The following is a 27,769-nucleotide window of genomic DNA, read 5'->3' as shown; positions in this document are numbered from 1 at the left end:
TCCACAGCACCTTCCATTTTATTGTTTTATTTACAAACAGGGTGAAGTTCAACTGGGAAAACCAGGGTAAGGAGTCAGTCTGGGCCATCCAAATGTGGAGTGGTTCCTGGGTCAATCTCCACCACCACCAGGAAGGCCGCCTCGTCTATCTTTTTCCTGCCCCTTGGTAATGGCCCCTTGATTCCTCAGGGCAGACTTGTCTGCTGCTCCTGAGCCCTTTTATGAGGGCAGATGGGTCCTGGGGGAACAGGGGTGGTACGAGGGCTGGGGCCCCCTCAGTTTGTGTAAACCTGAGTTCCGATCACACGCATGATTTCCTTCTGTATCTTGGGGTCCTGAGTATTAATGTTGGCATCGCCCACCTGACCATCCTCATATCTGCCAAAGATAATGCAAACGTGAGCATAAGAGGGAGACCAATCCCAAAATAATGTCAACCCATGGACCTGCATTTAGGGGTGTGGCCATCCCATCCCAAAACAAAACCCTTTCTTGCTACTCTTTAGGGTGGAAGAGTTTATCTGGTTTTCTCTAAACAGACCTTGATTTATACCCATCCTCATCCTCCAAGGGGAAAGTCCCAGTTCTGGCTCTACTCAGATAGCCAGGGACATCTCCAATAACAGAAACAGACTTTCCCAGTAGTCCATATCATTGTGCTCTCACCCTCACTTCTCCAAGTAATTCCCAAGGTACCCTCCTAGACTTACACAAAGAAGAACCGTGTGCAGACATGGTCGGACACAGGGCACACCCAGATGTTCCCATGCTTCTGGAGGTCCTTAGATGTAATCACTGGGAAGAGAAGGGCCAGAAGTTATAGGTATAATGCTTGGGTCAGAGAGTCCAGGCGGCGGGGGGGGGGGGTAAGATGCTTCAACATCACCCTTGGCTGGATCATGTGCTAAAGTGGCACCAGAAATAAAAGTGGGCACCCACAAAATAGGGACTGGGTGAGCTACCTACCTTCACAAAGTGCTATACAGTTTAGATTCCGACTCTGCAGGAACCTTGACTGAATGGATCGGGTCTAGGAGAGAACAGAGCCAGGTAGATGGTTACAGTTTTCCCTAGAGAGGTGAGTTAACTGGTCGTAGTTAGCAGGGTGGGGCCTGGGATATCCTGGGCTTCCAGCCGCCTCCCAAAATTTCTGATTTTCATAATCCGTCTGGATGAGTCCAAGCTTCCATCTTTACATTTTCATGTCATTGGATTTAATAAACTCAGTCTCTGGTCTCATACTCATGACTGAAGCCACAAATGACTCTGGAAATGGGTTCCTCTTAGAACATATCTGATTGCTTGAAATGATCTATAAGCCACCCACCCTCATCACTACCAATGTTTCCCCATCCATCTCTGTAGCCTAAACTTATCCAAGGGGACGTGTCCTGCCTCAGTGGAACAAGGGCAACTAATAATACCTGGGGGATGGTATTCATTCTGTTGTATCTCTGGACGAGCTCATCTTTGGAGGGCATCCTGTGCTGTCCTTTTCCCATTCCTGTCACAGAAAAACAAGCCAGTTCATTCACCCATTCCTTCATCAAATATTTACTAGTGCCTACTATGTGCCAGGCACTGGAGCTAGAGACACTTGGTAACACAGCAATGAATAAAGCAAACAGTATATCTGCCCTCACAGAATTTAGCCTGATGGAGATTACAGGAAAGGAACAAATAATCATGACACAGCATGGTAGGGGTTATGATGGGGATGATACAGAGTACTGAGTGAGCCAGAGGAGGGGAACTAGCCTAGCCCACAGGTTTGAAGAGGGCTTCCTGGTGACAGCGAGGCTAAGAACTATTGAATTAGGAAGAGTTAGCTAAATGAAGAGGAAGGAAGTGTTCTAGGCCAAGATAACAGGACATGCAAGGCCTGGAAGAAAGACACAGTAGTGTACCTTAGTTTGTATGGAGCATGGTCAATGGCAGAGAAGTGATGAGAGATGATGGGGGAAAGAGGTAAGCTAGGATAAGATCAAGCAGGCCTTGTAGGCCATGTTAAGGCAACCAGAGTTTATCCTGAGAGCATCAAGGAATCACTGACGGATTCTGAGATAGGGAGTAAGAGGTGAAATGAGCAAGGAATGAGGGGCCTAGGAGAGTGGTGACATCAACATTTCAGGTCTGATGCCAGGCTGAGTGAAATGAGTGGAAGAAAGCGAGCAGAGCACATCAGATCTGCTCCAGCTGCAGTGACATAAAGAGCGCTGACCAGAGTCATTCAGACTAAAGGGAGAAGGCAGAACAGGCAACTGATTAATCATTTTCCACAGGTAACCACAATGGTAACTACCCTGAAGAGTCCTGCTTCCTTCAGAAAGTCTTCCCAGACTTGAGGAGGAGATGCCAATTTACTTGCTTTCATCTTATTTAAATCCATAAATCCTCCACCATCCTTAACCCTCATTGAACAGCCCTGTTTATAACATTTAGAGACTCACTCTGGACTCTTCCTGTTAAGATATGAAACAGTGCTTGTGGGCCCCTATTCCCAACTCTTTCTGTCCCATGATTAGGATTCCAGTCTCTGTATTCAGCTTTATCACAGGCCCAGCCTTATCAAAGTAAGGGGTGAGTCTGTGTATGTGTGTATGAGACCATGAGACCAGAGAGGGAAATGAAGATGGGAAATGATGCTATTACTGCAGACCAGAAGCACGGTCACCCCGGCACTTTCTATTATGACTAACTCCACTCTGCTCCAAGTCTTGGTTTTGTGGTAACCATGGTATTATAGAAGCAAGGATGATAACCACTGGCCTGACATTCTTCACTACTCAGGCTGTCAATTCATCATGCACTCACACTGAAGCCCCATGACAGATCTATGGCTTGAATAAAAGTTAAGGCAATGAGAACCTCAAGATTTGAACTGCCAATTTCTTTCTCCTATAGGAATCCCCACCATCCTCTGTTTCCAACTTATTCATTAGCCTTAATTAGGTTTAGCTCTGCATCCAAACATGATAACCTTCTCAGCCTGGGTATTTCAGTGCATGGTTCTGAGTAAAATTCCCATTCAGGTTCTACCTCAGAGGCTGAGAGAACAATCTGATTTCTATGGCTGGTCTTTAGAGGTGGCCCTTATGATGTAATTCACATCTTCTTCCATCCCAGTCCTGCCGTGCACTGTGCTGACTGTAATAACCCCGATCATCTTCTCTCGGTTTCCTGACACCAGACACACAGAGAACCCAGAGGCCAGAAGACTCGCTGGTTGTGCGGTGTCCAGAGTATATACTTGTGATGTTTCTAAACATGACTAAACAAACAGATGGGGCTTACCATCTCCTTTCCCACTCTTCCTCATTTTAACCTGCACACTATGGCCAAGTCTTTAGAGGCCCCGCTAGTCAAATGGATGCTCTCTATTTACAATGACCCCTCAGAAGGGACTTGGATAACCTGAGGGAAAATACAAAAAACTAGAGCAGAAAAGGGTAGAAGGAAACATACAAAGAAGACAGAGTTAGTTATATGCTATAAGTCAGACATTTACACACATCCCATCCAGAGTTAGAGACTCTCACATATCCATGGGGCCCTCAGAAAACCAGTTATTCAAGCAAAGCCTGCCCTGTCAGTCCAATATAATGATAAGAACACTTTCACATATCCATGGGGGCCTCAGAAAATCAGTTATTCAAGCAAAGCCTGCCCTGTCAGTCCAATATAATGATAAGAACACTCTCACATATCCATGGGGGCCTCAGAAAATCAGTTATTCAAGCAAAGCCTGCCCTGTCAGTCCAATATAATGATAAGAACACTCGCCTAAAAGTCAGGAGAACTGGATTCCAGTCCTAACTCTGCTAGTTAGATCCGTGTGACCCAAGAAAGTCATTTGACTTTTCTGTGTATCTACTTTATCTGAAAAGTAGTAAGAGATTGAACAAAATGAACAAAATGTAGCTATTATATAGCTACAATAGAAAAACATGGTATTTTGTATCTAAAATCAACCTTTGGAGGGAGAAGGATGGTGCCATATGACTCGTTTTTACATAATCAGTAAATGAAGAAAGTTAAGAAGTCAATAAGAGATTCCTAGCTCCATCTGATAACTAAAGGTATTCAGGCACTCAGTAGTAAACAAAAGCCAATGGGAGAGGAGAATAGGGAAAAAACAGACAACAAAAAAGAATTTTGTGGCCACCAGAAGCCAAGAGACTCACTATTTAAAATAAGGGATTAATTTGAGAGAAGCTTAGGCTGGGACAAAGATAAAAATTGTGGTATCTAGACAAAGCCAAGACTACCCCAATCCCACCCCTACTTTGGACACACAGAATAAGATTCATTCACATATTCAATAAATATTCACTGGGCACCTACCCTTTGTGGATTACTCATAGACATACTATCATTTGCTTAACAGGACAATGAACTAAGAACAGATGTAAGAACTAAAATATTATCAGTGACTTAGATCTAAGTGCTCCTAACCCTATCCCAATATCTGCCTCCACTTGGGAGATACCCACTATTCTGAAATTTAGGTTGTTATTTTTCTTCTTTTTCCTTTAGTTTTATCACACACACACATAGCTAAATAATTTTGTTTACTTTGGGGCAATATAAAAAAAGGCATCATACAGTAGTCCTTTGCCTTTTGCCTTTTTTTTTTTTCAATTCAACCATTATTTACTAACATTTTTTCCATGTTGTTGAATGCCACTGTTGGTTCACTGTCATTGCTCAATAATCTATTGTCAGAATAGATCATGATGTATTTATCCCTTCTCCTGATGATGAGTATGAGTTTTTTTTCTAAGATTTGTTGTTGCAAACAATACTATACACCTTTGAGTGCACATATTCAGAAATGAAAATGCTTGGTTACAGGGATAATATTTCTCAAGCTTTATGGAATGTAACACCAAACTGTTTTCCAAAGTGACTGTACCAATTTATATTCCATAAGCAATAAAAGATATCCTGCTGATCTACAACCTTTGGTACAATCAGAAGTATTACTGGATTTTTTAATTCTTGCCAATCCACATAGGTGCTAAATGGTATGTCATTTTGGTCTTGCCTTTACTTCCTTGATTAATAGAGGCTGAGTAGCTGCTCATATTTTTGGTCATTTCTTCAGTGACTAGCCTGTTTTATTTGCCTATTTTTTTAATTGGGTTGTCTTTTTCTTATTTGCAAGAATTTATAATGCACTTTTATTACTAATCTTTTGTAGTTATATGTGTTGCAAATGTCTTCTCCTAGTTTGTAAGCTGCCTTTTTAAGGTGTCTTCTGATTAACAGAAACTTATAATTTTAATAAAATCAAATTTACCAATCTTTTATGATTTGTAATTCCATCTTATTGTATTCTCTGGATGATTCTGTTTAAGATTGGGATAATTTGTTCTTTTCAGTTTGACTTAAGATCCACTTGTAAAATTACTTGGATTTGGCAAGGTTTTTGTTTTGTTGTGAAAAATTTAAACTACTATTTCAATGTCTTTTATGTTAGAGCTATTCAGGTTTTCTATATCTTCTTGAATCAGTTTTGTTAAGTTATATTTTTTTAGGGATTTATCCATCTTGACAAAGTTTTCAAATCATTTGCATAAAGTTGACAGAATTCTATTAGCTTTTAAAATTTTGGGACTTCCCTGTCAGTTCAGTGGTTAAGACTCTGGGCTTCCAATGCTGGAAATGCAGGCTTGATCCCTGGTCAGGGAACTAAGATTCCACATGCCGTGTGGTGCAGCCAAAAAAATAATAATAGTAATAAAAAGTAAAAATAAATAAAACTTTGCTATATCTGTAATTATGTTCCCTTTTTTATTCATATTATTTAATGCTGCTCTTTTTCTTCTTAGTCAATCTACCCAGGTTTATCTGTTTTGTCAGTTCTTTAAAAGAACCATCTTTTCGTTTTTTGGGGGGCCTATCCATTGTACCTGTTCTTTTTTCATTAATTTTGATTCTTATTTATATTATCTCCTTTCTTCTTCTTTGTTTGGTTTATTGTGTCATTAGAGACCTTTCCATTATAGTTCTGTTATTCTGGAGCTAAGTGTTCTTATTTTTGTAACAGTTACATTAATGGAGAATACTAAATCTATAAAGAATCTAGCACTGGCCCCCTCATATGGTAGACATGAGACTATATGGTGGCTTTCTCTTATACAAAGACTATACAGAACCTGAACTGAAAAAGACTGAGAAGAATTCAGATATAAACTTGTAACAATGAGAAAGCTAAGTCAGATCTCTTTTCTGAGCTGGACAAAGTGGGACTCATCTCCTAACTAGAATCTGGATGTTGCTCATACCTTATCTTTGGAATAAAATGCTTCCTCTTGCATTCAATGTGACTAATAGTGTATAACTACAGACAGTTTAAATTTTAAAAAGTGGCTGACAGGGAGGAGAACCATGTCTCCAGAAATATAAGCCAGTGGAAGGGACTCAAGACTTCAAGTGCATTCATGTATCAACTTGCATCCATGTGTGCACATACACAATCTGACAGGCTATTGTCAGCACCAAAAACGTGTTCTCCAGAGAGTCTAGAGTCATCTCCCAGTAATTCCTTAACCCATTCCTAGGGCTAAGGTCCCACAGTGAATGGTTTTATTCATGAAGAAGAGGATATCTACGAGACAGGGAGATAATTGGCCTCACCATAGAAATAATCTAAATTCCTAACGAAAGAAAAAAGAGAAAGATTACGTATCCACGACTGGGGAGAGAGCTGACACAGACCAAGTGTCCATGATGGAAGAGGAGACAGCATAGGTTTATGTATTCACAAAATGGATGCAATGTAAATAGAGGCAATGTGGCCAAAGATTATTTCTTACCTGAGTATCCAAAGGAAATACTGGAGATGGGGCTCAGGTAGATGCCTTTGCCATAGGCTGCTCCATGCAGCTTGCAGGGAAACACCAGGATGAGCAATATGAGCCTGGGCCCTCCCATGGCTGTGTATTAGGCAGCCACAAGGCTTATCCAGCCCTCTGTCCCTCCATTTAATCTTCTCACTCATTCAGATAACTTTAGGCACCTACTCCTGAAAAGCTGATTAGCTGAAAAGTGGATGCAGGTTAACACCTTTGCCTATGAAATACTAGATACTGATGCCTTGGAGAGTGATGAGTGGCATAGCCACTGAGTCAGTTACTCAGAACCCATGCTCCTGCCATAGGCCTGGGTACATATGCAGATCCCTGCCCTCTAAAAATGAATACAGAACAGGCAGCCAGAAGGAAGAATAATCATCATCCCTTGGAGTCTTGCAGGACAAAGAAATAAGTCTCCTATATCAACTCTCTGACTGAGTAGTCACATATATTGAAAAGCTCTAACAGGTTCATTGATCACAGTGATTGCAATCAGCAATTTCTATTTCTGCCTACAGCTATATTCCCACTGCTAAAAACACAGCCTCAGGTCAAAACACAACCACCATATTCATTCTATACATACAGTTTCAACTTCCTCCCTAGGAAAGCCTCACAGGAGGCTGGGTTTTAGGATGCCGAGGCAAACACAGTTGAGTACTTTAGAGCAGGCTTCCCCAAAACGAGTGGGGCAGGGAGAAGGTGGAGAGAAGGGGGAAAGGAGCACAGCCTCACCTGCAGTTTGGTGTAGGATGCATTGACCAGCCCATTGCGCAGGATCGAATGCCAGTTCTCAATGTGGGACCCACTGTAAGGCAGTGTAGAATACATGTCTCCTCATGGAATGAAACTCCCAAGAAAATTCCAAGACTGCCACTCCCACCCATTCTCACACACACAGGACATGAAGATGGACACAGATAAAGCCAGCGATGGACATGCACATGGATATAGTTACGGGAAGATTGTGTGTATGGCTAACCCTTACATCTTAATATCCAGGCCTATCTTCTCTTCCACGCTTCAAACAGTCCCATCCTAAATCCTCAATTGCTGGTTCAATAGTTTCATCTGCCTATCATCCTGATATTTCAAATTAAACAAATTTATCTCAAACTCAATGAGTTTATCACTGATGCCAAATACAGCTTCCAATCATGACTTCACATCTCTTTTAAGTTACTCTTAATCTATTTTTTTCTTTCTTCTCTCAAAATCAGGCATAAATTGCTGATTTTCTTCAAAGCAGTTTTCAAATCTATCCCTGCGATCTACCTTCAACCACATCTTTTTATATGTAAATGTAATTTCTCCTCAACTACATCTTAAGCAGCTTAAGATTAAAGACCTTATCTTAAGTATGTTTATCCTCTATAGCACCTACCACAATAGCATTTAATACGTTGACTGACTGGTTGATGGACGTAGGTCATACAGACTCCTATCCCTCAGGTGAACTTGCCCCCATCCCCCCATTTTTTTTGCCTTATCCAGCACCCAGCCCCAGCCCTGCCCCACTCCTCACTGGAAGGCAAAGGTGCTGCCATAGAGCTTCTTGGCGGTCCGGAACCGAGCCTCCTTGGCAGGAGGGCTGCTCAGCAGGAGGAACTGGTGTGAGGTGTGCATGAACTTCAGCTGCTGCCCAGGGTGGGGGTGGGGTCAGGAAAACAGAGCAGAAATGGGAGATCAGGGAGGGAAAGGTTGGGGATAGGGAGCAAATTAGGCTTGTACTGATCCCAAATAAAGGAAATATGCATTGGCCCAAAGACTACTGTTGATGGACAAGTCTAACTAGGCAGGTCTAGGACCAATGTGATTAGCTAGTTTGGAGCCCCTCTTTGCCCCTCACTAGAAAGTCAGAGCTTAGACGAAGAATGGTCACTTACCCTGCTGAGAGGTAGTTTGACAATGTGCGACCTGTTGCTAGAGATGATCCTAGGATAAAATAGAGAAAAAAACAAAAAGGACAGAATAAACATGTGGTTAAGTTGCTCAGTTGTGTCCGACTTTTTGCGACCCCGTGGACTGTAGCCCACCAGGCTCCTCCATCCATGGGATTCTCCAGGCAAAAATACTGGAGTGGGTTGCCATTTCCATGTGGTTAGGCCATCCTAAACAAAGCAGCAGCCTTGCTCTGCCCCTTGGAGAATAAGCAAGGATTCCAGGGTTGTTTGAACTATGAAGCCAGGACACTATTGGATATTCCTGTGGGTGGTAATGTTTGTGTATAAAAATGTAAAAGAAGTTACTGACCAGAGACCAGCTAGTTACTGGGTAAACAACAGATGAAAGAAAGAGAGGGGTGGGAGGTGGGCTGCTACATCCAAGGAGAGAAAAGTAAAGAAACAAAAAGAAGAGCATAAGAGGTCAGCTACCAAAGAAAATTAGAGAGGTGGGTCTGTGTTAGGATGGTGACAACTTACATTTGGGATTTAGAATCTTAGCACAGGGGCTCAGGAGCCATCCTATCTGAGCCCAGAGAAGACTGAAGGCTCTCAGAAATGGGGTGAATGGACAGTTATTGTCTGAGCTGCAGAAAAAAACAGAAGCAACTAGAATGAACTTCCTGAGAATTCAGGGACATACTGGCCTGTATGTAGGCTGAAGTCAAGAGGACAGGAGAGAGCAAAGGCATGAGCCACTGCGGACTCAGCAAGGGGCACCATCTCTTAGAGTGGCTATCTGGCTGGCTGTGTGCTTCACTCATGTACCTGTGATGCCATCCTGAACGGCCTATGCCTGGTCATTCCTCATGCCAAGAGGGAGCACAGTGCACTGAAAAAGTACTAGTATCAAAGGCTGAGCTGACAGAGCAAAGTAGGCTAGAAAGGGAAAGCTATGCCAAGAAGAGAAAACAGAAATCAAGGTCAGGGAGGGAGAGCAGGGAGTGAAGGGAAGTAGAAAGGAAATACAAGGTCAGAACCTTTGCTCGGAGAAGGGAGTAGTAATAGTGCTCCAGGGCTCTGGACAGTCAACATCAACAGGGAAGGGCTTGAGATACAGAAAGGGAGTAGATAGAAGGAGAGAGACCTCTCTGCAGGCAGAGAAAATCTAAATGAAATGAAGTGTTAATTCCTATAGGCAAGCAGCACTCAAAAACCTACTGGCAAACAAGAAACACTAAAGAGAACCTGAAACATTGTATTAGAACTTGTGGGGTTTTTGTTTGATCCCAGTTCCTAGCCAAACCAGATGTATCAATAAAATCCCAAGAAAAAGCAGCCATAATATCTATAATCTTAGGAACGATGTTGAAACCACCTCTAGGAGAAGGTATAGGCTCCATGTCTGATACTATGCCCCATTCCCCCAACTGCTGAAGGATGAACCATTCTACTCATACCACTGCAGGAGAGGATGGGCCAGGGGATCCAGCTTGTCCATCTGCTTCTTGATTTCCAGATATGAGCCCTGTAAGACAAAGGCCGTAAGGTTATCTCCCAGAAGAGGTGGGAGCCCTCCCACTTTCCATAGACTATCAGGGCCCGGGGCAAGGTAGGCACTGAAGACCACACCAAACCAAGAGGAGATGGGGTTCCCACCCTCAAGGACCCATCAGGCTGGGAAGACTCATAAATAAATATGAAAATGACTGAAGATGCTTACAAAACAACATGCAGGTGGGTCTCCCTCATTTTATGCAATTCCTACAGCCCTAAAAAGTTGATTATAAATCAAAAAAAATAAATAAGTAAATAAAATCAATGTCCCAGAAAGATCAGGCTAAGGAATCCTGTGGTAAAACTACATAAAACAGAGTTCTTCTGACAAATAAATCATCCCTCCTAGGTGTATGTTATGTGTTAATCTGAACTGTGATACATAGGATTTGCTGAGAAGAGGCCCACCTGTAAATGTGAGTACAAATGAATGTCTATTCATGCAGAGATTGCAGACGAGGGGTGGGGAAGTCTGGTGAGGGACAGCCTTGAGTCAAAGGATGGTCACTGCTCCATGTGGCTGCCCCACCCCTAGAAGGATAGAAGATGCAGGCCCCTGGGTCTAGTTCCTTACCTCCAAGCCCCCCTCCTCACCCTCCCAACCCTGGACAGAAGTCCTTCCCTAACTTCTCTAGTGCCCTAAGAATTACGGAAAAAAACATTAAATAGGAACAACTTGTGGCGGAATTAGCAGCAAAGGTAAAGGTCAAGAGAGACATAAGGAGTGAGAAATAGGAGTAACAGAGCTAACACACCAGAGAACAAAGACTAGAAAAGCTAAAGAGGGAAAACTAAAGAGAATACAGTGAGGAATTTGAATAGCATCTCTAAATCTTCACTCCACTCCAATGAATTTCAAACAGAATAGGGCACTTGAGTGGGCAGGCACGGGACAGGCAGAGGACAGAATACCTGGGTCATCTCCCGGATGGACATCACACTATCCAGAGCTTTCTGCAGTCGCTCATAATTCTTCTTCTGTGGGGAATCAACAGGGAAAGAAGAACAAGGTGAAGAAAAGTGGAAGAGAGTAAGATGTGATGAAAAAGAGGGCCACATGTACAAAAGAAATCTAGGCCCCAGGGAAACAGCATAGTATGTCATGAAAAGAACACAGACTTAGTGTCAAAAAGTTCTACAATCACATGCCAGTTCTCTTTTACCAGCTGAGAGTAACAGGGATAAGTTACTTAACCTCTTAGAACCTCAGTATCCATGTACATAAGTAAAGATAAAAAGTCCTCACTGCCCTCACAGGGTTAGTTATTTAAGCTGAAGACTAACTAACATGTAAAGAACCTGGCGCCGCGCCTGACACGCAGAAACGAGCAGCTGCGCAGCGCTGTGCTGGGCGCGTGTGACGGCTCTTTCAGCAGCTGTCAACTGTCCATCGGGAAATGAAGTGCCCGAACATCTAACTGAGTGCTATTCTAGGCATGTATGTGAAGGTATTTCTAGATGAAATGGCAAATTGAGTAAAGGAGATTGCCATCACTATTAAGGTGGCTCATCTAATCAGTGGAAGGCCTGAATAGAACAAAATAGCTGAGTAAACTCCTCCGGCCTGATTGCTGGGACATGGTCTTTTCCTGCATTCAGACTAGAATTGAAAAATCAGCTCTTCAACCTCGAGTCTGCTGGCTTCTGAACTGGAACTTACAACATCAGCTCTCTTGAATTTCCAGCTCGCCCACTACTCAACCTGGTACTAATCAGCCTTCATAATCACAGGAGCCAACTCCTTACAGTCAATTTCTTTCTCTATATATCTCCTATTGTTCTGTTTCTCTGGAGAACACTAAGTATTACAATATTTTATATACATTATGTCTCATTTTCATAATAATAGATATTATCCACTTTTTACAGATAAAGAAATTGAGCTTCAGAAAGGTTAAGTGATCTGCCTAACACCATTCAGGGTGTTAGGGAGCAGCAGAACCTCAAATGGAATAAAGGTCTGTCTGGCTTCAAAGTCTGTATTATTCCAACGTAACTAATATTAATTTGTCTCCCTGTCTTCTGAGAAACTCAGAAGTTAACCTTATATTATTAGTTATGTTTAGCTACTTATTCACTAGACAGTTAAATCTTAGGGTTCAAGAGTTCCCAAGAAACAAGTGTGCCATTTCTTCTGTCCCCTTATTCCAAGTTACTGTGTACACTAGAATGACAGCCTACAGTCTCCCACTATCTTTCACCATTTCTGTTCCTTAGTCCTGACTTTCTTCCCAAGCAACTATACCTTAGGGTTAAAGGCCAGAGTCTTGGGATCAGTGGGGTCCACCACAGAGGGATAAGGCTCAAAGATGATGCTCTTTCTAGGGGACTCCAAAGCTGCCCTACACATGGCCACCAGCAGATCCACCACCTTAGGAGAAAGGAAAGAAAGGGGACAAAAGCTAAACGATTTCACAGGGCTGGGAGTTGCACAGTACCCAGCATAGGTCTACCTTCTGGAGGCGCTCAGTATTTCTCTTTTCAAAAGCAAATATGAGGGACAGACTGGGAGTTTTGGATTAGCAGATGTGAGCTATTATGTATAAAATGAATAAATAACAAGGTCTTACTGTATAGTACAAGGAACTATACTCAATATCCTGTGATAAACCACAATGGAAAAGAATATGAAAAAGAATGTACATATATATGTATAACAGAATCATTTTGCTGTGTAGCAGAAACTAATGCAGTATAGAGTCAACTATATTTCAATAAAATAAATTTTAAAAACCACAAATGTTTTGATTTTTTTATTAGAAAATACAAGTTTATCATAAAAATTCAAGAACAATGTTTAAAAGAATGATTAAAAGAAGACAAAAACCATCCCCTTGCCCCCAAATCTCATTCTTCACATTAACTACTGCAAAGTTTGACCTGTATTTTTCCAAATACTTTTCCTAAAGGAATTGTTATTTTATTATATAAGGAAATTTTAAAGAATTATACATACTGTTATATTTTCTTATTTATATATAATTCTCTATCCATAAATAATAGCTAAATAGTATTTCTACTATAAGAACAAGCCATCATTTCTTTAACTGGACCTTGTACAGATGGGCTTGTATCTATTTTTTCTTTTTTCAACTATTATAAACAATACTAGGGAATTCCCCAGCAGTCCAGCAGTCTAGAGGACTCTGAGCTTTCACTGCCTAGGGCATGAGTTTGATCCCTGGTTGGGGAACTAAAATCCCACAAGCCATGTGGCGCAGCCAAAACTTAATAAAATATAAAAAAAAACAAAAACAAAACCCACTACAGTGAACATCCTTACATAGGAAAGCATTTCTGGAGATTAAATTCCAAGCAGTGAAACTGCTGTGATTCTCAGCCATAAATGATCCCAATTCCCCAGCAGCTCTTCCATCCCCCATACCTCTGCTCCAGTGGCCACCTCCTCTGCAGCTCCAGACATGACTCCCAGCGTGTAGAAGGAGAAAACGCACAGTTCACGAGTACAGACGGCTGGCTGAATGGACATATTAAAGAGATGGAAAAAAAATAAAGAGATGGTGATGGCAGGAGGTGTGCAATAAGAAGGTGTCATAGGGCAAGAGGGACAATTCTGACCTCAGACAACTCTAGACTAATACTCACATATCCTCATCTTTCCAAATGGGACTGCTGAGACTTGTTTTTGGAGAAAAACTATTATTTCCAGAGTCTCAGGGAGTATGGACAGAATTCTACCTTTACCACAGATCCAAGAAGAAAGGAGAAATGGAGAGATGAGGAACTAATGGGCCTTAGCTAACAGTGTAAGAAAGAGGGTCACAAAATAGAGATATATACCTTGAGCATGGACCCATTCTGGAAGACATGCTGCTCATCACATACAACACAGTACTCATTCAATGTTGGGATTCTCTGCTCTGCATATTTCATGATCTAGGGAGAGAGGAGATTCTATTAAGTCTTTTTTTGGAAGTCAAGACCCAGATATAGGAAACAATCTGAACTTCCTTTCTATTACTCTCCTACCTCCCAGCCCTGTGCCTAAGGTAGACTCTATTCTTGGGTCCTGCACTTAATTAAATCGATGGCCCAACTCTGGAAGACTATATATAATGAAAATGAGACCAGCCATAGTAGAAGAACTGGGTTAAGATTCCCCCTTCTACTACTACTTAATACCGTGTATAACTTGGGGCAAGTTAACTTGAGCCTTGGTTTCTTCATCTACAAAATGGACATTACTCACTTTACAGAAGTACTGAAATTAAAGAGATGATTTCTGTAAGAGTATTTTATACACAGTAAGAAGTACTAATCAAACTATTAATATTATTTGCAATAATTAGATTGCTCCCATGTGACAAGTGAGTTTTCATTCAGTCCGTAATCAGATGGCACCGGAGGTGGGAGGTGGGATGGGGGTGGTGCTGAGAAGCCATGTTTAACTGCCTAGGACAATCAGCCTGTAAAATGATCAAGACCACAAATAAAACTCTTCTGGGAAGAAAGTACAAATTCAGAGCTCATGCAGCAATATCATAAACTATTTTTTACACAATCTGTCTTAAAAGGCTTTCACAATCATATACACTGTCTGTATATGTCAAATTGTTCCCATTTCACAAACTTTCGAGATCGTAAATGGACATGCAAGGGCATTTGTTCATTCATTTAACACAGATTTGTTGAATGCCTACTACTTCCCTAGCTCACTGAAATGTATCCTTATTATTCAATAACATAAAAGACTATCCTCTCAGACCCTATAGTCCAACAGGGGAGATGTGGTATGTATACAAATTAATTACAATTCAAGGCAGCATATAGTACCTGACACACTGGAGCTATATAAAACAAAAAGTGTCAAAAGAATTCAGTGAGAGAAAACACATTTCCATCTAATACATTTCAAGTAATAGAGAAGATTTTATGAAAAAGTTGGCATCTGAGACTTGATTACAATAGGCAGATATAGTGAGGAATGCCAGTAGAGGGAATGACATGAACAAAGATATTGGAGATCCATGTCAGGAAGATACTGAGGTTTTAAACAGAAGCAAAGACCAGTAGCGGCTAAGCACTGAAAGTCTGTGAGGAAAAGCGAAGCCCCCTTGAGTAAGGACGTGGGGGATTATAAGAAGATCAGTGTCAAGTCTTATCTTGGCACCAGGGCACTTAAAATTTGCAGTGCATCATTTGGCACTTGATTGTAAGTAGTATATAAGCATTGTCGTCCCAATAATGCTATAAGCTTCTTGAGGGTGGGAACTAGGCCTTTTCTCCTCTTCACACAACACTCAGTACAGTTCTGAGAACAAAGGATTTAAGGAAATGTTTGCTAACTGACTGAACAGTTGGGAGATGTTAAGGGATCAGATGGGTCAGAAAACAGTGGAAAGGCTTTGGAATGAAGCTTTGGACTTGATTACCTGAACAAGGAATCCATATTCCAGAGTGGGGATGTTCTTGCAATGACCACTGACCTGATGAGAGTAAAAAAAAAATAAGACTTCATGAACCTCCTAGGAAGCTGGTGACTAAAAACACCTCACTCATGCCCATTACCTAAAATTATCCTGAAGTAGCTAAGCCCTAGCTCTGCTCAGTCTAAGTAATCCCCAAGCTGCAGAGAAGACCTTTAGACATTTTTGGCAAAGGCTCTTAAAACAGGCTCACCTGTCCTTAACCCTTTCCAAGGTAGATATAAGACGTTTGTAAAGTAGCTGTCTACCAAGTCCTAACTACAACCTAACAAAATTAAATATAACATCTCCCTGGGATGCCCAACTCCAGACTTTGCTCTGTGACATACTATCAGAGAAGCATGCTAGACTATGTAGGTATACATTCACAACTATTAAAATATGTGTTCCATTCTACTGATTCAAGATTCATGCCCAGATTTGGTTTATGATGCCTGGACAACCAGACTCCCACCCCATTTTGAGAAGCTGTATTCCACTCCCCCTCCCACCCTCTGACACCAAGTCAAACCCTCCTCAGCCATGTACCAAAGGAGAGGTCCGTGCTGGGGGAGGGAGGCCCGCGTGCTGGGGACACAGGAGACCTGCCTGGGGGCTGGGAGGGTAGCCAAACACCTCCACTTTGGGGTTCTTCATGGTGCAGGAGATGGAACGGTTCATGAGGCGTCCAACTCGAAGGTCTGGAACACCCAGTTTGCCTTTCAGCATGGAGTCCTGTATGATAGGGAAACTGGGAGACCTGAACAGAGAGCAAAGAGAAGTGATGAAACTGAGGATTCGGTATGAGCCCTAGAAGCCTGCAGGGACTTCCCTGGTGGTCCAGCAGTTAAGACTCTGCAGGGGGGCCTGCATTCTATCCCTGGTCAGGGAACTAAATCCCATATGCCACACCACACAGCAAGGTAAAAAAAAAAAAACAACTCCTCTCCAAGGAAAGTTCCACTGGATCAAACTGTCAAAACAACTAGATCACTACACGCCAGGTTTTATGTCATTAAAGCCTAGGTTATTCTCTACAGCATCTAGGCCAGCTAAGGAGTGATACCTTGTAAAGGATACCCATTTCACTTGCTCAATGTGTGTGTTGTCTATATTAATATATATGTGATTAAACTACTAGGTAAGAAATAGTTGGACCCCAAAGAGCCTACTGTCTGACTGTCTATCAGTACTGGTACCTGGAAAACTATAAATCTGGGTTTGTATTTGCCTTTGGGAAGATCAGAAGGCAGAGAGTGCAGGAAGGGGAGAATAAAAGTCTGGGATCAAAGAATGCAGTAATATTTGTTTCCAGAACCCAGGTAATAAATCAATGAGCCCTTTCATAAGAGCAAGGGGCTGGGGCCTATTAGCTCTGCCTCTGTCTCCTTAGGATAGGGAATAAGGGTGAGGGTCAAAGAAAGAAAAGATGGAGAAATTAGTACATATTTCTCCAAACAGACACCATGCACTAGGTACTATATTTTACATAAAGGACTAGGTATGACTCCTGGGTCAGGAGTAGAAGGGTAAAGACACATAGGGGACAGGATCATGTGGATAGTATTAGTTGTTAAAGGTACAGAATTCAGAGAACCTAGGAAGAGGACAGAAAAGTTTACATAATCAAGAAGGTGGGGTGAGGGCTTAGAAGAGATCACTGTGATTAGAGACAACCAGCTCATGGAGAAACACTTACTTGGGGATGGGTGAGAAGATGCTGAGGCCAGCTCGGAACTTCTTGATGGTACCACTTGCCTTGAACCAGCTGTGCCTCTTCTCCTGCTGGGTCTTTAAGAAATCGTTGCTGAGATGTTTCCATTGTTGGGATGTAAACATACCCAGGATTCTAAAGAATCAGAGGAAGAGACTTAGAAAGCTCAAGCAGGGGAATCCCAGGTCAAGAAATAGGACTATGAAAGGCAACTAATCTAAAATTCAGGCTTAGGGACTGCAAAGCTAGTTGGTTTAGGGAACTGTGTGTGTCTCAAGATCCCTCTAATATAATCTTAGCACATGGATATGTACTGTTCTAAAGTACCTCTTGACCTTAGTGGGTAAATTCTCACTCCCTTACCTAGTCTAATGGACCAGAAAAATTCTTAGATGCTTTGCCTTTACAGGAAGATCTCAAATCTGAGTCTTCAAAGGCTGTGAACCTGGCAATTTATCACCAAGAAGAACTATACCAAAAGTGAAACAGAAGTGGTGGAATAGAGGTGAGTACTACCCTTGGCCTTGTCAAAGGTGAAAAAAAGGACAAGGAACCTGAAGAGTACTGATACTGTTAGGCAAAACGTTACAACCCCAAATTTATGGTTTCCAACTTGACTAGTCTTGTCAGTTCTTTCACTTGTCCTTGATCAGTTCTCTCTAGCATTACTCTATTATTCTAAATCCTTATCACCTTCTTTAAGCTCCTAACTTTGCCTACAACTGATATTCTTTCTTCTCAACAGAGAAAACTGAAGCCATCAGATATCATCTTCCATGATTTTACAACCTTACTACAAAATCTATTTCCATTTCCACCCTCACTGTGATCCCTCCATCCTCTGGAGACAAGCTGACCCTCCTCTTAAGGATCAGTTGCTCTAGCTGTACTCTAGATCTCAGCCCCTCTGCAGGGACTTTGATCTGGCAATTCCTCCCCTTTCCTGGCAGTTCCTTTCCCCACATCTACAAAAAGTGCAAGTTTCTCTATTTCAACCTAGCCACCCCCTAATCCTCATCCAAACTTCTTAATCAGTATTTAATTGTTTTTACTTTGTGGCCAATCATTTACTTCTCCAGAACACTTACTATATTCTGGTTTCTACCTTCGCCATTTCACTACAACTGCTCTCCCCTTGATGGTAAATCCAACCGAAACTCCTAGTTCTCCTCTTACTCATCCTCTCTGGCATCTGGCCCTCCTTGTAGAAATGTTCCTCCTTGCCTTCTCTGACACTGTTTTCTTCTCCTTCTTCTCCAAGCTCTCTAACCTACCTTCAGTGTTTCTTCTTTCTCTACCTATTCTTGGCATTTTTTTCTGGGTTAAAGGGTGTTCTGCCCTTGACTTTATTTTCTTCTCATTCTATCTAGCTCTCCTTTGACATTCTCATATTCTACACTGGATGCAATTCTCACCTGTACACTGCAATCTATCTTCAACCTGTATCTCTCCTGTAAGTATCAAATCTACATATCTCTCTATTGAGCAGCTCCACTGAATATCCCAAAGTTACCTTTAAACAACATCTTTAAAATGGAACTATCTATCTTCATCCCACGAACTTGTTCCTCTTCTTAAATTCCTATTTAAATGAGTGGTATTAAAATTTACCCAGACATCTAGGTTGGAAACCTAAGAGTAATATTTCTCTATTCCTTGGCTCTTATCATATACAACATAACCAAATCAGTCTTCAAGTCTGACTTTAAACACTGCAAATCTTTCTAGTCTATCTCTTGTCTCTACTCATATCTACAGTCATACTTTGGCTCATCATCTCACGTATGAACTTCTACAAATGTCTCCTACTGAAATAGTTCTGGTCTCTTGTCGTACTCCTTCTATCTATGCTGCACAATGCTACCAGAATATTTTTTTAATAATTAAATCTGACCATATCTTTTCTTTGACTAAAACCTTTCAAAGCTCCCACTGCCTACAAAACAAAACCAGAAGATCCTTTCTGATTTTACACTTCCTACACACACTGCCTCATGTGACTGCCCTTGCAAATGTTATTTACTCTCAGAGTCTGTCTACATGGACAACTCTTATACATCCCTAAAAACCATTAATCATCTCCCTTCCTTTTTTTTTTTTTAATTATTTTTATTTATTTTTTGGCCTTGCTGCGTGGCATGTGGGATCTTAGTTCCCTGACCAGGGATTGAACCCGCATCCCCTGAATTGGAAGCACAGTCTTAATCACTTGACTGGCTGGGAAGTCCCTCATCTCCCTTTCATATTTCATTCATCTACCTGCTACCAGACTGACTTACACCTTCCTCTGTGTTCTTTCTAAACTTTACATTTTCACTTGTATTAGAACAAGTATACACTGGACTATATTTAGAACTTGACTGAGTTCACATCTCTTTATATACCAAATACTTATTGAGCAAGGTGCTCAAAACATTTAGTAAACTAAAACTGTCCAAAATCCTAGGGCTCCACTCTGAGAAAGTGTGATGAGCATAACTCTAATTCCAGGGTTGTGTTTTCCTTTAAATGCTAAGTACTGATGAGCCTTACCTCTCGCCTCCAGGAAGCCTCAAGGGCGCATACCCCAGAAACACAAGCTCCCCCACCTAACCATAAACTGGACTCCCCAAATTTATTTTAGTCTTTCTTGGGCACATGTCAGAAATACACTTTTGGAAAGAAACATTCGAGAGTCTGCCTGTCCTATCTCTCTTTCCCTCAAATGTTCATAACCAGAAAGATCAAAGTTCTTACTTTTTCAACTGAAGACCCAGCCCAAATCCTTCCTTATTTGATGGCTGGAAAACTTCAATTGACGGTTCTGCAAAGAGAAGAAAAAGCTCCTACTACATATACGTGTCTATCCTCCTGGGAGTCCAAAGCCCCAGTTCAGTGGATTTCAAGACTACTCAGATTTCAAGAGTACTCTAAACAACAATAGTGGAAAATGAAAACCTCTGAGGCAGAATGTAGATTCTGGGAACTGTCTGACCAATTCTAAATATCCTCAACTTCTATAAGGAAGCTGAGGAGAAGGGGAAGAATAAGTAATATCGATGAACTAGAGAAAACAATTTCATTAACCAAGAAAGTCTTTAAGGCATGACTATTAGGTGATAATGGAGAAGGCAATGGCACCCCACTCCAGTACTCTTGCCTCGAAAATCCCATGGATGGAGGAGTCTGGTGGGCTGCAGTCCATGGGGTCGCTAAGAGTCAGACACAACTGAGCGACTTGACTTTCACTTTTCACTTTCATGCATTGGAGAAGGACGTGGCAACCCACTCCAGTGTTCTTGCCTGGAGAATCCCAGGGACGGGGTAGCCTGGTGGGCTGCCATCTATGGGGTCGCATAGAGTCAGACACAACTGACACGACTTAGCAGCATTAGCAGCAGCATTAGGTGATAGGGAATGAAGACAACAATGAAAGAAGACTGAAAATCTCCTACCAATGGCCTTCAGATTATACCAAAAGGCTTTGTTCCTAGTTTTTCTCTACCTCAGTTAACTTAGAACGGTGGATTAGACTAGTTAGAGCACGCAGATGCACAAAGTCACTGCCTTTACCGGGTCCATCAAGGTACTGGGAGAGAGAAAACCGCAGCCTCAACACAATAGGTTCTGTCCGGAGGACCTTCCAGGCTGTAGAAACTTCCTCCTACAAGAGTAAGGGGAATAGTTTCTAGTTCAGCATCAGAGAGATGGACTTTGAAGTTTTTGCTATATGACAGACACATGCACATAGTACTGTCTGCTGATGGTCTAGATAGGCATGAAGTATATGTGCTTCAAATACAGCGCTTGGGAACAAGACTCCAGGCCTATGTGGCAAAACCCACAAGCTCAACTAGACCTGTTGTTGGCAGGCATGAGCATCACTTACATCAAGGAAGCTGATGTTGATGTGGAGGTCAATGTCCACGTCATCGATAGTTCCATATTCTCTACAGAGATACAGGTGATCACATGTGAGACTCATTAAGGGAGAAAGAAGGGAACAGAAATTGAAATTGAAGTGGAAAGAGAAGCGAGCCTGGGGATTAGGGAGAGGGAAGGATGGAAGGAGGCTCTGTACTTAGCTACAGCCACTTTTACAATCAAAGCCTTTGCCAGGCCACAAGCCCTTCTTAACCCAAAGGTGAAACTTCAGCCTTGAGGATCTAGGATAAGAGGGAACTTCTAAGAAAAGTGGTTATACTTTCCTAATTGTTCCTGTCAGCCTACCTTAAATATTCTGAGCAACTCTCACCATCATTAGGCTCAAAACTTATGAAAGTTCACAGACCCCACCATCACACCATAAAGACCTCTACCCTTTTAGCAACTCACAAAGAAGTGGCTGAGCCCCCTGCCATCCCTGAAGTAGAGTCCCACCTGATGGATACAGAGTTCTCACTGTAGATCTCCTTCACAGCTTCAATGTCTGCATCCAGCTGTGGGTGCCGATATAGGTCAGCTGCACAGCTTCCCTGAGTTGGCAGCAAAAATGGTGGAGGGGGAAGAGAGAGAGGAAAACAGAATATGAAGAAACATCAGGAACAGGGAAATCAAACTACAGCAACACATACAAGCAAAAGCTGCTTTATGAAGGGGTTCTTGGTGGTGGCCCTAGCTGGGGACTTCACTGACAGACAAGTCACCCCCATCAGCACTCTAGGAGGTTTCAGGAGACCAACTGCAGGTTCTGCTTCAGAAGTTCACATCCTTAAGTCTCAGCTGCTCTCAGCCTTGACCAGGACTCTTTAGGGATCCCTCCTATGAGAACTCAGAACAAGCTGAGGAGTACAGAATTTAACTCAGATTGGTTCTGGCTACTGCATCCAACATTTCTGCTCAGGATCATGCCCTGGGCAACGACAGCACTGAACAAAAACTGGTAGAAGAATCTCAAAAAATTTGACCCTAATGAATGAAATGACCCCTGCTGGTTAGTGAGGGAACAGTCAGAAAATAATTGTTTCCAACTAAGAACCTGTGGCTAAATTCCATGCACAGAGGGTATAGTTTATACTGGAAAAGATAAGAGTTCCAGGCAAGAGCAAAAATATGAGATCAGCTCCGACCAGATAATCTTCAGATCACACTGACACTGTATCTTCATCTCTGCTCCAAAATAATCTTTCACTCCTGACGTATCCAGAGGAAAGTATACATTTAGACCACCCAACATGGGTTTAGGGGCTGTAATCTCACCTGAACTCCATAGAGAAATTCCTCTGATTCATTGTCTCCCTCTGAATCATCATCATTCCAGAACTGGCCTTTGATGTCCTGATGATGAGAAACAAAAAATGAGGGTGCCTGATATCTCATGGAACAGAGTGGGGTTAAAATAAGAAACAGATTTTCACAAATGAGAGGTCCCTTGGGATAGAATAACTGAGGCCCCAATCCCTTTGCTGCCTTCCCCTGACCGTCTGGGGACATCTCAGTCTTTTCCCGAATCTGGTCATATCCATGGTCTAGCACTGACTTGCTGGCACAGAGGAAAACAATAGGGAATTTTAGCCTTCTTAGGTATCGGGTATGATGACTGAAGCTCTAGTAGCCAGTGGGGGAGGTATGCAGAAGACTTCAATGTCAAGGCTGATTCTCAGGCATATCTAAGTTCTAGTACAAGCTGGCCTCTTCTGGATCATTACCCAAGGCGACTCTCAAGCACACCTCGCTCTTTTGTCTCCTAACTCCCTTTCTATCCCTTCAAGTATTTAACTCCCCCCTTACTGCCCAAGAAAACTCCCTATACACACACCAAGTAATACTGTTGCCATGCCCCATCTCCTTCCCTTAACTTCAAGTAGCCACCCTATCTTCCAAAAGGGAGTGCAGGGGGAAGGTGAGGTCTGCAATCTGTTTCATCTACCCCCTGGACAATCAGTTAGAAAGGTGGGCAGTGAATTCTCACCATTGGGTCAGTGGGTAACACACACTCCTAGGTCAGTGCTAGGCAGCACCCCTCCATACCACCAGTTGAACCCAGGCCAACGAGATGGGCATTTAGGAGGCCAAGAGAGGAGACAAGGGTTGGGAGGGGGGGTGGTGATGTCAGGGGCTGACTGGAGATCTGCTAAGGAAGGCAGGATCTGCTGTTGTGGTGGTAACAAGTCACTGTCCTGCAGAAAGTAGACAACAATTGATCTCATCATCACTTAACAGTTAGGTGGCATGTACAAAAGCACACGTTTATGGGTACACTTTTATTATACATATGTATAGACACTTGCACATAGATACATACTTGCATGCATGTAGACACACTTGCACACAGTTCTTTAAAGAGAATGAACCATGAAAGCACTACATGACCATAAGATATGTCCTCCAGCTGGAGAGCTGTGACTGAAGCAAGTCCCTGCTCTAGTTCATAACATTTTATCAACTCCTGAAGCCAAAATGATGATGGCAGGACCAGATGCTATGCTACTCAGTCAAGTCAGTTCATTTTAGAATATTCTTCATAGAATCAACCACCATCAGAAGCAGACACTTTTTAAAAAATCTTTATCCCTAGTTATTTCTCCAAATTGAGTGTTTATCTTTTATTTAAAACCAGTATCCTTAGGAGTCTTTCTATAACAATCATAGCTAAGTTTAAAAGTCTCAACAACTCTGACCATTTTCTGGTACAGTCTGAGTTGTCACAGCCAAAATAATGCCCTGGACTCCTCTTGGAACCTACTCCCCCCAAAATATAATAATGATCTGAAGAAATGCTCAGAAAAACACTAACTTTTAGCCCTTGTGCAAAATTAAAAACCACTGCTTCCTGGCTTTGTATTTATCAGTTTCATCCACTCCAACCTTAAACGGAGGCGTTCTTGATCTTTAACATGGTTCTCTTGCATCTTAGGTATCTAGATCAGTGGCTCTCAAGTAAGGTCTGTGAACTGGCAGCATCAATATGACCTGGGAACTTGTTTAAAATGTAAATTCTAAGATCCCCTATTGAGACCTACTGAATTAGAAACTCCAGAGGTCTAGCAATCTGTTTCAACAACCCCTCTAAGTTACGCTGAGAACCACCGTTCTAAATCCTTGTGTGTTCCAAGGGCCTGTGGTCTGTTCCTCAGATACCAATGTAAACCTGTAACTAACCCAGTATGGCGACATAAAGCACAATGCCAAGGAAAAGAGCATAGTAGTCCTTCAGCTGGCAGGGCTGCCCGACCCATCAAAAACAATATGCAAAAGGAAACTGCAACTAAAGTTCTTAGAGAAGAAATGGCCTGATATCCTAGACTTGCTTTAAAATTCAACTCCAGCACAAAAGGCAGAAGGGGCATCAGGGTGGGGAACAGGTGGAAAAAAAATGGCAAAGTGATGACTACTGCTGAAGCTAAGTGATGATAAGCATTTCTTATACTCTCTACTTTTGTGTATAGCTGGAGATTTTCATTAAAAAAAAAAAAAAAACAAACAGAGACTACCCTTGGAAGGGCTCTCCCTAAAAAGTTAACTCTAAACAAGAACAGGAAGATTATCACTAAGACTCCATAAATGCCTCTTTGCTGTTCTTCAAACATACCAAGCATATTCCCACCTCGGAGCCTCTGTCCCTGCTGGTCACCCTCCTCAGGATGCTATTCACCCAGATATCCACATGGCTTACTCCTTTACTCTTTCAGATCTCTGCCTGAAGGTCACCTTGACTATCCCATATAAAACAGCAAAATCCCAACATATAATATAGTAGCACTCTCCATCCCCTTTCCTTGCTTTAATTTTTTCCACAGCACTTACCACACTCTGATGTACAAAATGTTTGTTTGTTGTATTTATCTCCCACCAGAATGTAAGCTCTATGGTGGCAGAGGCTCTGACTCTTTTCATTGTCTATATTGTCAGTCCCTCAACACATATTTACTGAATGAATGAACTGTCTGCTGGAGACCTAAGCCAAAGGGGAGATACATAGGAGAACTTAAACACAACTACATAGACAAAAGTCATACAAAAATAATCTTAAAAAGCAAGACTCCATTCACCTTCAATAGTAGCTGAGAACCAGAACATGAAGATCTGGGGGCTGGGTTTGTGAGCTTTGAAAATAAACAGTCAGGTGCTGATCTGGATGATCACAGAGAAATAAAGAGGGAGGCACTAATGTCCAGCCTGGGGCGTCTTGGGCTGGGTGGTAGGATGATGGCAGCGTAGGCCAGAAGTACCAACTTTCACAAGCTCTCTGTCACTGTAGAAGTCAAGAAAACTTAGTCTCTCTCCAAGGGTTGTTGCTGCTTGGTTTCTGCTGTTATCATAAGGAGAAAAAGATAATTCAGAGGGTATTTTTCCTGTCCAGGGAAAAAGATAATTCAGAGACTACCATCTTTTTCAACCCAGGCTGCTTCAGGGAAAGGGACTCCCACCTTCAACTCTCAAAGCTCATTCCTCTGAGAGATGGAGGGAGAAAGGGTTTAAATGATGAAGAGTGGCAAAAGTGGCATAGTGGGCAGTTATCTAATTCACAGAATTACATTTTAAACAGGAATAGCTGGAAAGATAGTCTTTTTCAAAGCTTTCAAGTTACATATAAAAAAAAAATCAGGGGTAGAGAGGTCAAGCAACTTGCTTAGGTCCAGGCAAGTGGAACTGGGACTTGAGCACATTTGATAGGTTCCACCCACATCCACTCTTCCTGTGATATGGTCACAAGCAATAAAGGGAGTTGCTAATGAATTAAGCAAGAAAGACCTATCTAACTTATTTAAATGAGGTAAAGAAGGGAAACTTTCAAGAAAACCCAGGCCAAATATAGACTGTGTGAAGAGTGCCCAGAGAAGGGTGTCTGACGGTCAGTGTTTCGGCCGACAGCAGAAAACAGGGAATTTGCACGGGAACTGGCCATATGTAATTAAGCCTCAAGTCCGGATCACAAAAGTCGTGGCCGACGTCCACGGGCGCTTCTCGGTGTGACAACTTTATACCCAGTCAAAGAAGCCTCCGATCTCAACGTTTAAACTCTGGATTTGACTCCCACCTTTGTGGTCCTGGGCAAGGAGGTTACTCCGCTCTACAGCAAGTGCTCCTCCCGGAAAGCCTAGGCCACGGAACAAAGAGCGCGGCGGCGAACTCACGGACCTAACGCTACCCCGGGTTCCCGGCGGAGGGACAGGCCGGGGTGAGCCCCCGAACACGGGCTGCCACCCGCGCTTCCAGAACAGGCCGTGAGGCCTCCCTTGGGGGGAGCAGTTAGACCTCTTCTCCGTTTTCCTCTGGAGACCCCCAACACCTGCCTCCCGGGAAAGCAGCTTTGTGCCCGATCTGTGTCGCTAGCCACCCGGCCTTGAGCGAAGCCTGTCAAGCCCAGGAGGGCACCTCAGAGCCACCCGGTCCAAGCCCCTCACTTCATCCACCCCGGCCGAGGAGAGGCGGGCCCCGCACCCTTTCCGCGGCCCGGCCGCCCCGCCCGGCCCCGGTGGCAGCCGCCCCACAGGCCGGCCTCGCGAGTACTCACGGCGACCCCGGGCCGCGCGCGGCCGCCGCCGAGGGGACGAGCGGCCCGGGACGCCCCGCGGGGGCGGAGCGGCAGGCCAAGGGGCGGGGGCCGGGCCGGGCGGGCGAGGTCGCGCGCCCCAACGCCTCGTCGTTCCGTCACGGCGGCGCTGAGCCCCTTTGCGCACGCTCGCGCGGCGGCACCGTGGCCACGTGGCCCGCTGGGAACCAACGGCCAAGCGGCCTACCTCTGGGCGCGCCCCCGCCCCCGACTCCAGGCTTGGGGCGCCTGCTCAATGGCCGCTCGTTGGGCGGGGGTGCGGAGCGGAGGACGGCGCCTGCGCCGTGGGTCGGGACCGGTGCGAGCAAAAACAAGAGGCGCCCCACGGGTCCGCGGAGGGCCCTCTAAACAAGACTTTGGGCGTTTGGCGCCTCCAGTGTTTGGGAGGACGGAGCAGGGAACGCAATCCCGGCTCTTTCTTGGAGCCAGCGCGGCGGATACAGATTGAGAAGGTTACCCTGAGACTCAGCTGACTCCAAGAATCTCTAGTTTGTAACACCTCAGGGTCTTTAAATTCTTAAAACATATCTTTTGCTCCCCTGGTAGCTGTGATAGGCTGGAAAGCACTCTAGCCCTCTATTTAGACAATCTGGATTCAAAGCTTGGTTTCGGCACGTACTGATTGCTCAGGCTTGTACCAAGACTTGTACTTTCTGAATCTTAGTTTTCTCATCTGTAAAGTGGGAACAATGATGTCTTTTAAATGGGGCTGTTGTGATGAGGAAGAAATGTAATGGCGTGTCGAACCATATGAATGTGCAAAGTATTTGATCCATTATATCTTACAAAACAAATTTCATATGGTTCAATCTAACACATATAACTTATATGCAGAGTACATCATGAGAAATGCT

At 43.1% G+C, this 27,769-nt stretch overlaps 1 protein-coding gene across 11 annotated transcripts; it reads right to left on the bottom strand.

Annotated features, from left to right (window-relative positions):
- PARP6 (poly(ADP-ribose) polymerase family member 6) lies at positions 1–27,122 on the bottom strand. 11 transcript variants are annotated; one of them, XM_061157936.1, is made up of 23 exons: positions 25,411–26,760; positions 23,331–23,538; positions 22,619–22,696; positions 21,800–21,894; positions 21,309–21,369; positions 20,993–21,083; positions 20,177–20,243; positions 17,426–17,575; positions 16,336–16,486; positions 15,694–15,747; positions 14,102–14,197; positions 13,686–13,778; positions 12,546–12,671; positions 11,213–11,278; positions 10,204–10,271; positions 8,747–8,795; positions 8,386–8,498; positions 7,596–7,668; positions 6,822–6,891; positions 1,425–1,504; positions 967–1,030; positions 711–795; positions 1–378 (listed from the first exon to the last, which is right to left on the bottom strand). In XM_061157936.1, the coding sequence occupies exons 2-23, from the start codon at positions 23,331–23,333 to the stop codon at positions 276–278; spliced, it is 1,836 nt and encodes a 611-aa protein (XP_061013919.1). In that variant the 5' UTR covers positions 23,334–23,538; positions 25,411–26,760; the 3' UTR covers positions 1–275. The 11 variants fall into 11 exon arrangements, 1 of the variants encoding a protein (XP_061013919.1); XR_009695181.1 differs by lacking the exons at positions 1–378; positions 6,822–6,891 and adding an exon at positions 27,103–27,122 and having other exon boundaries at positions 722–795; positions 16,276–16,486; positions 25,411–25,670; XR_009695178.1 differs by lacking the exons at positions 1–378; positions 6,822–6,891 and adding an exon at positions 26,877–26,925 and having other exon boundaries at positions 722–795; positions 16,276–16,486; positions 25,411–25,670.
- Between the last annotated feature and the right edge of the window lie 647 nt (positions 27,123–27,769).

The sequence above is a fragment of the Dama dama genome, chromosome 12 (assembly GCF_033118175.1).
Source record: "Dama dama isolate Ldn47 chromosome 12, ASM3311817v1, whole genome shotgun sequence".
NCBI lineage: Eukaryota > Metazoa > Chordata > Mammalia > Artiodactyla > Cervidae > Dama > Dama dama.
This window is presented reverse-complemented; position numbering and strand designations above follow the sequence as displayed.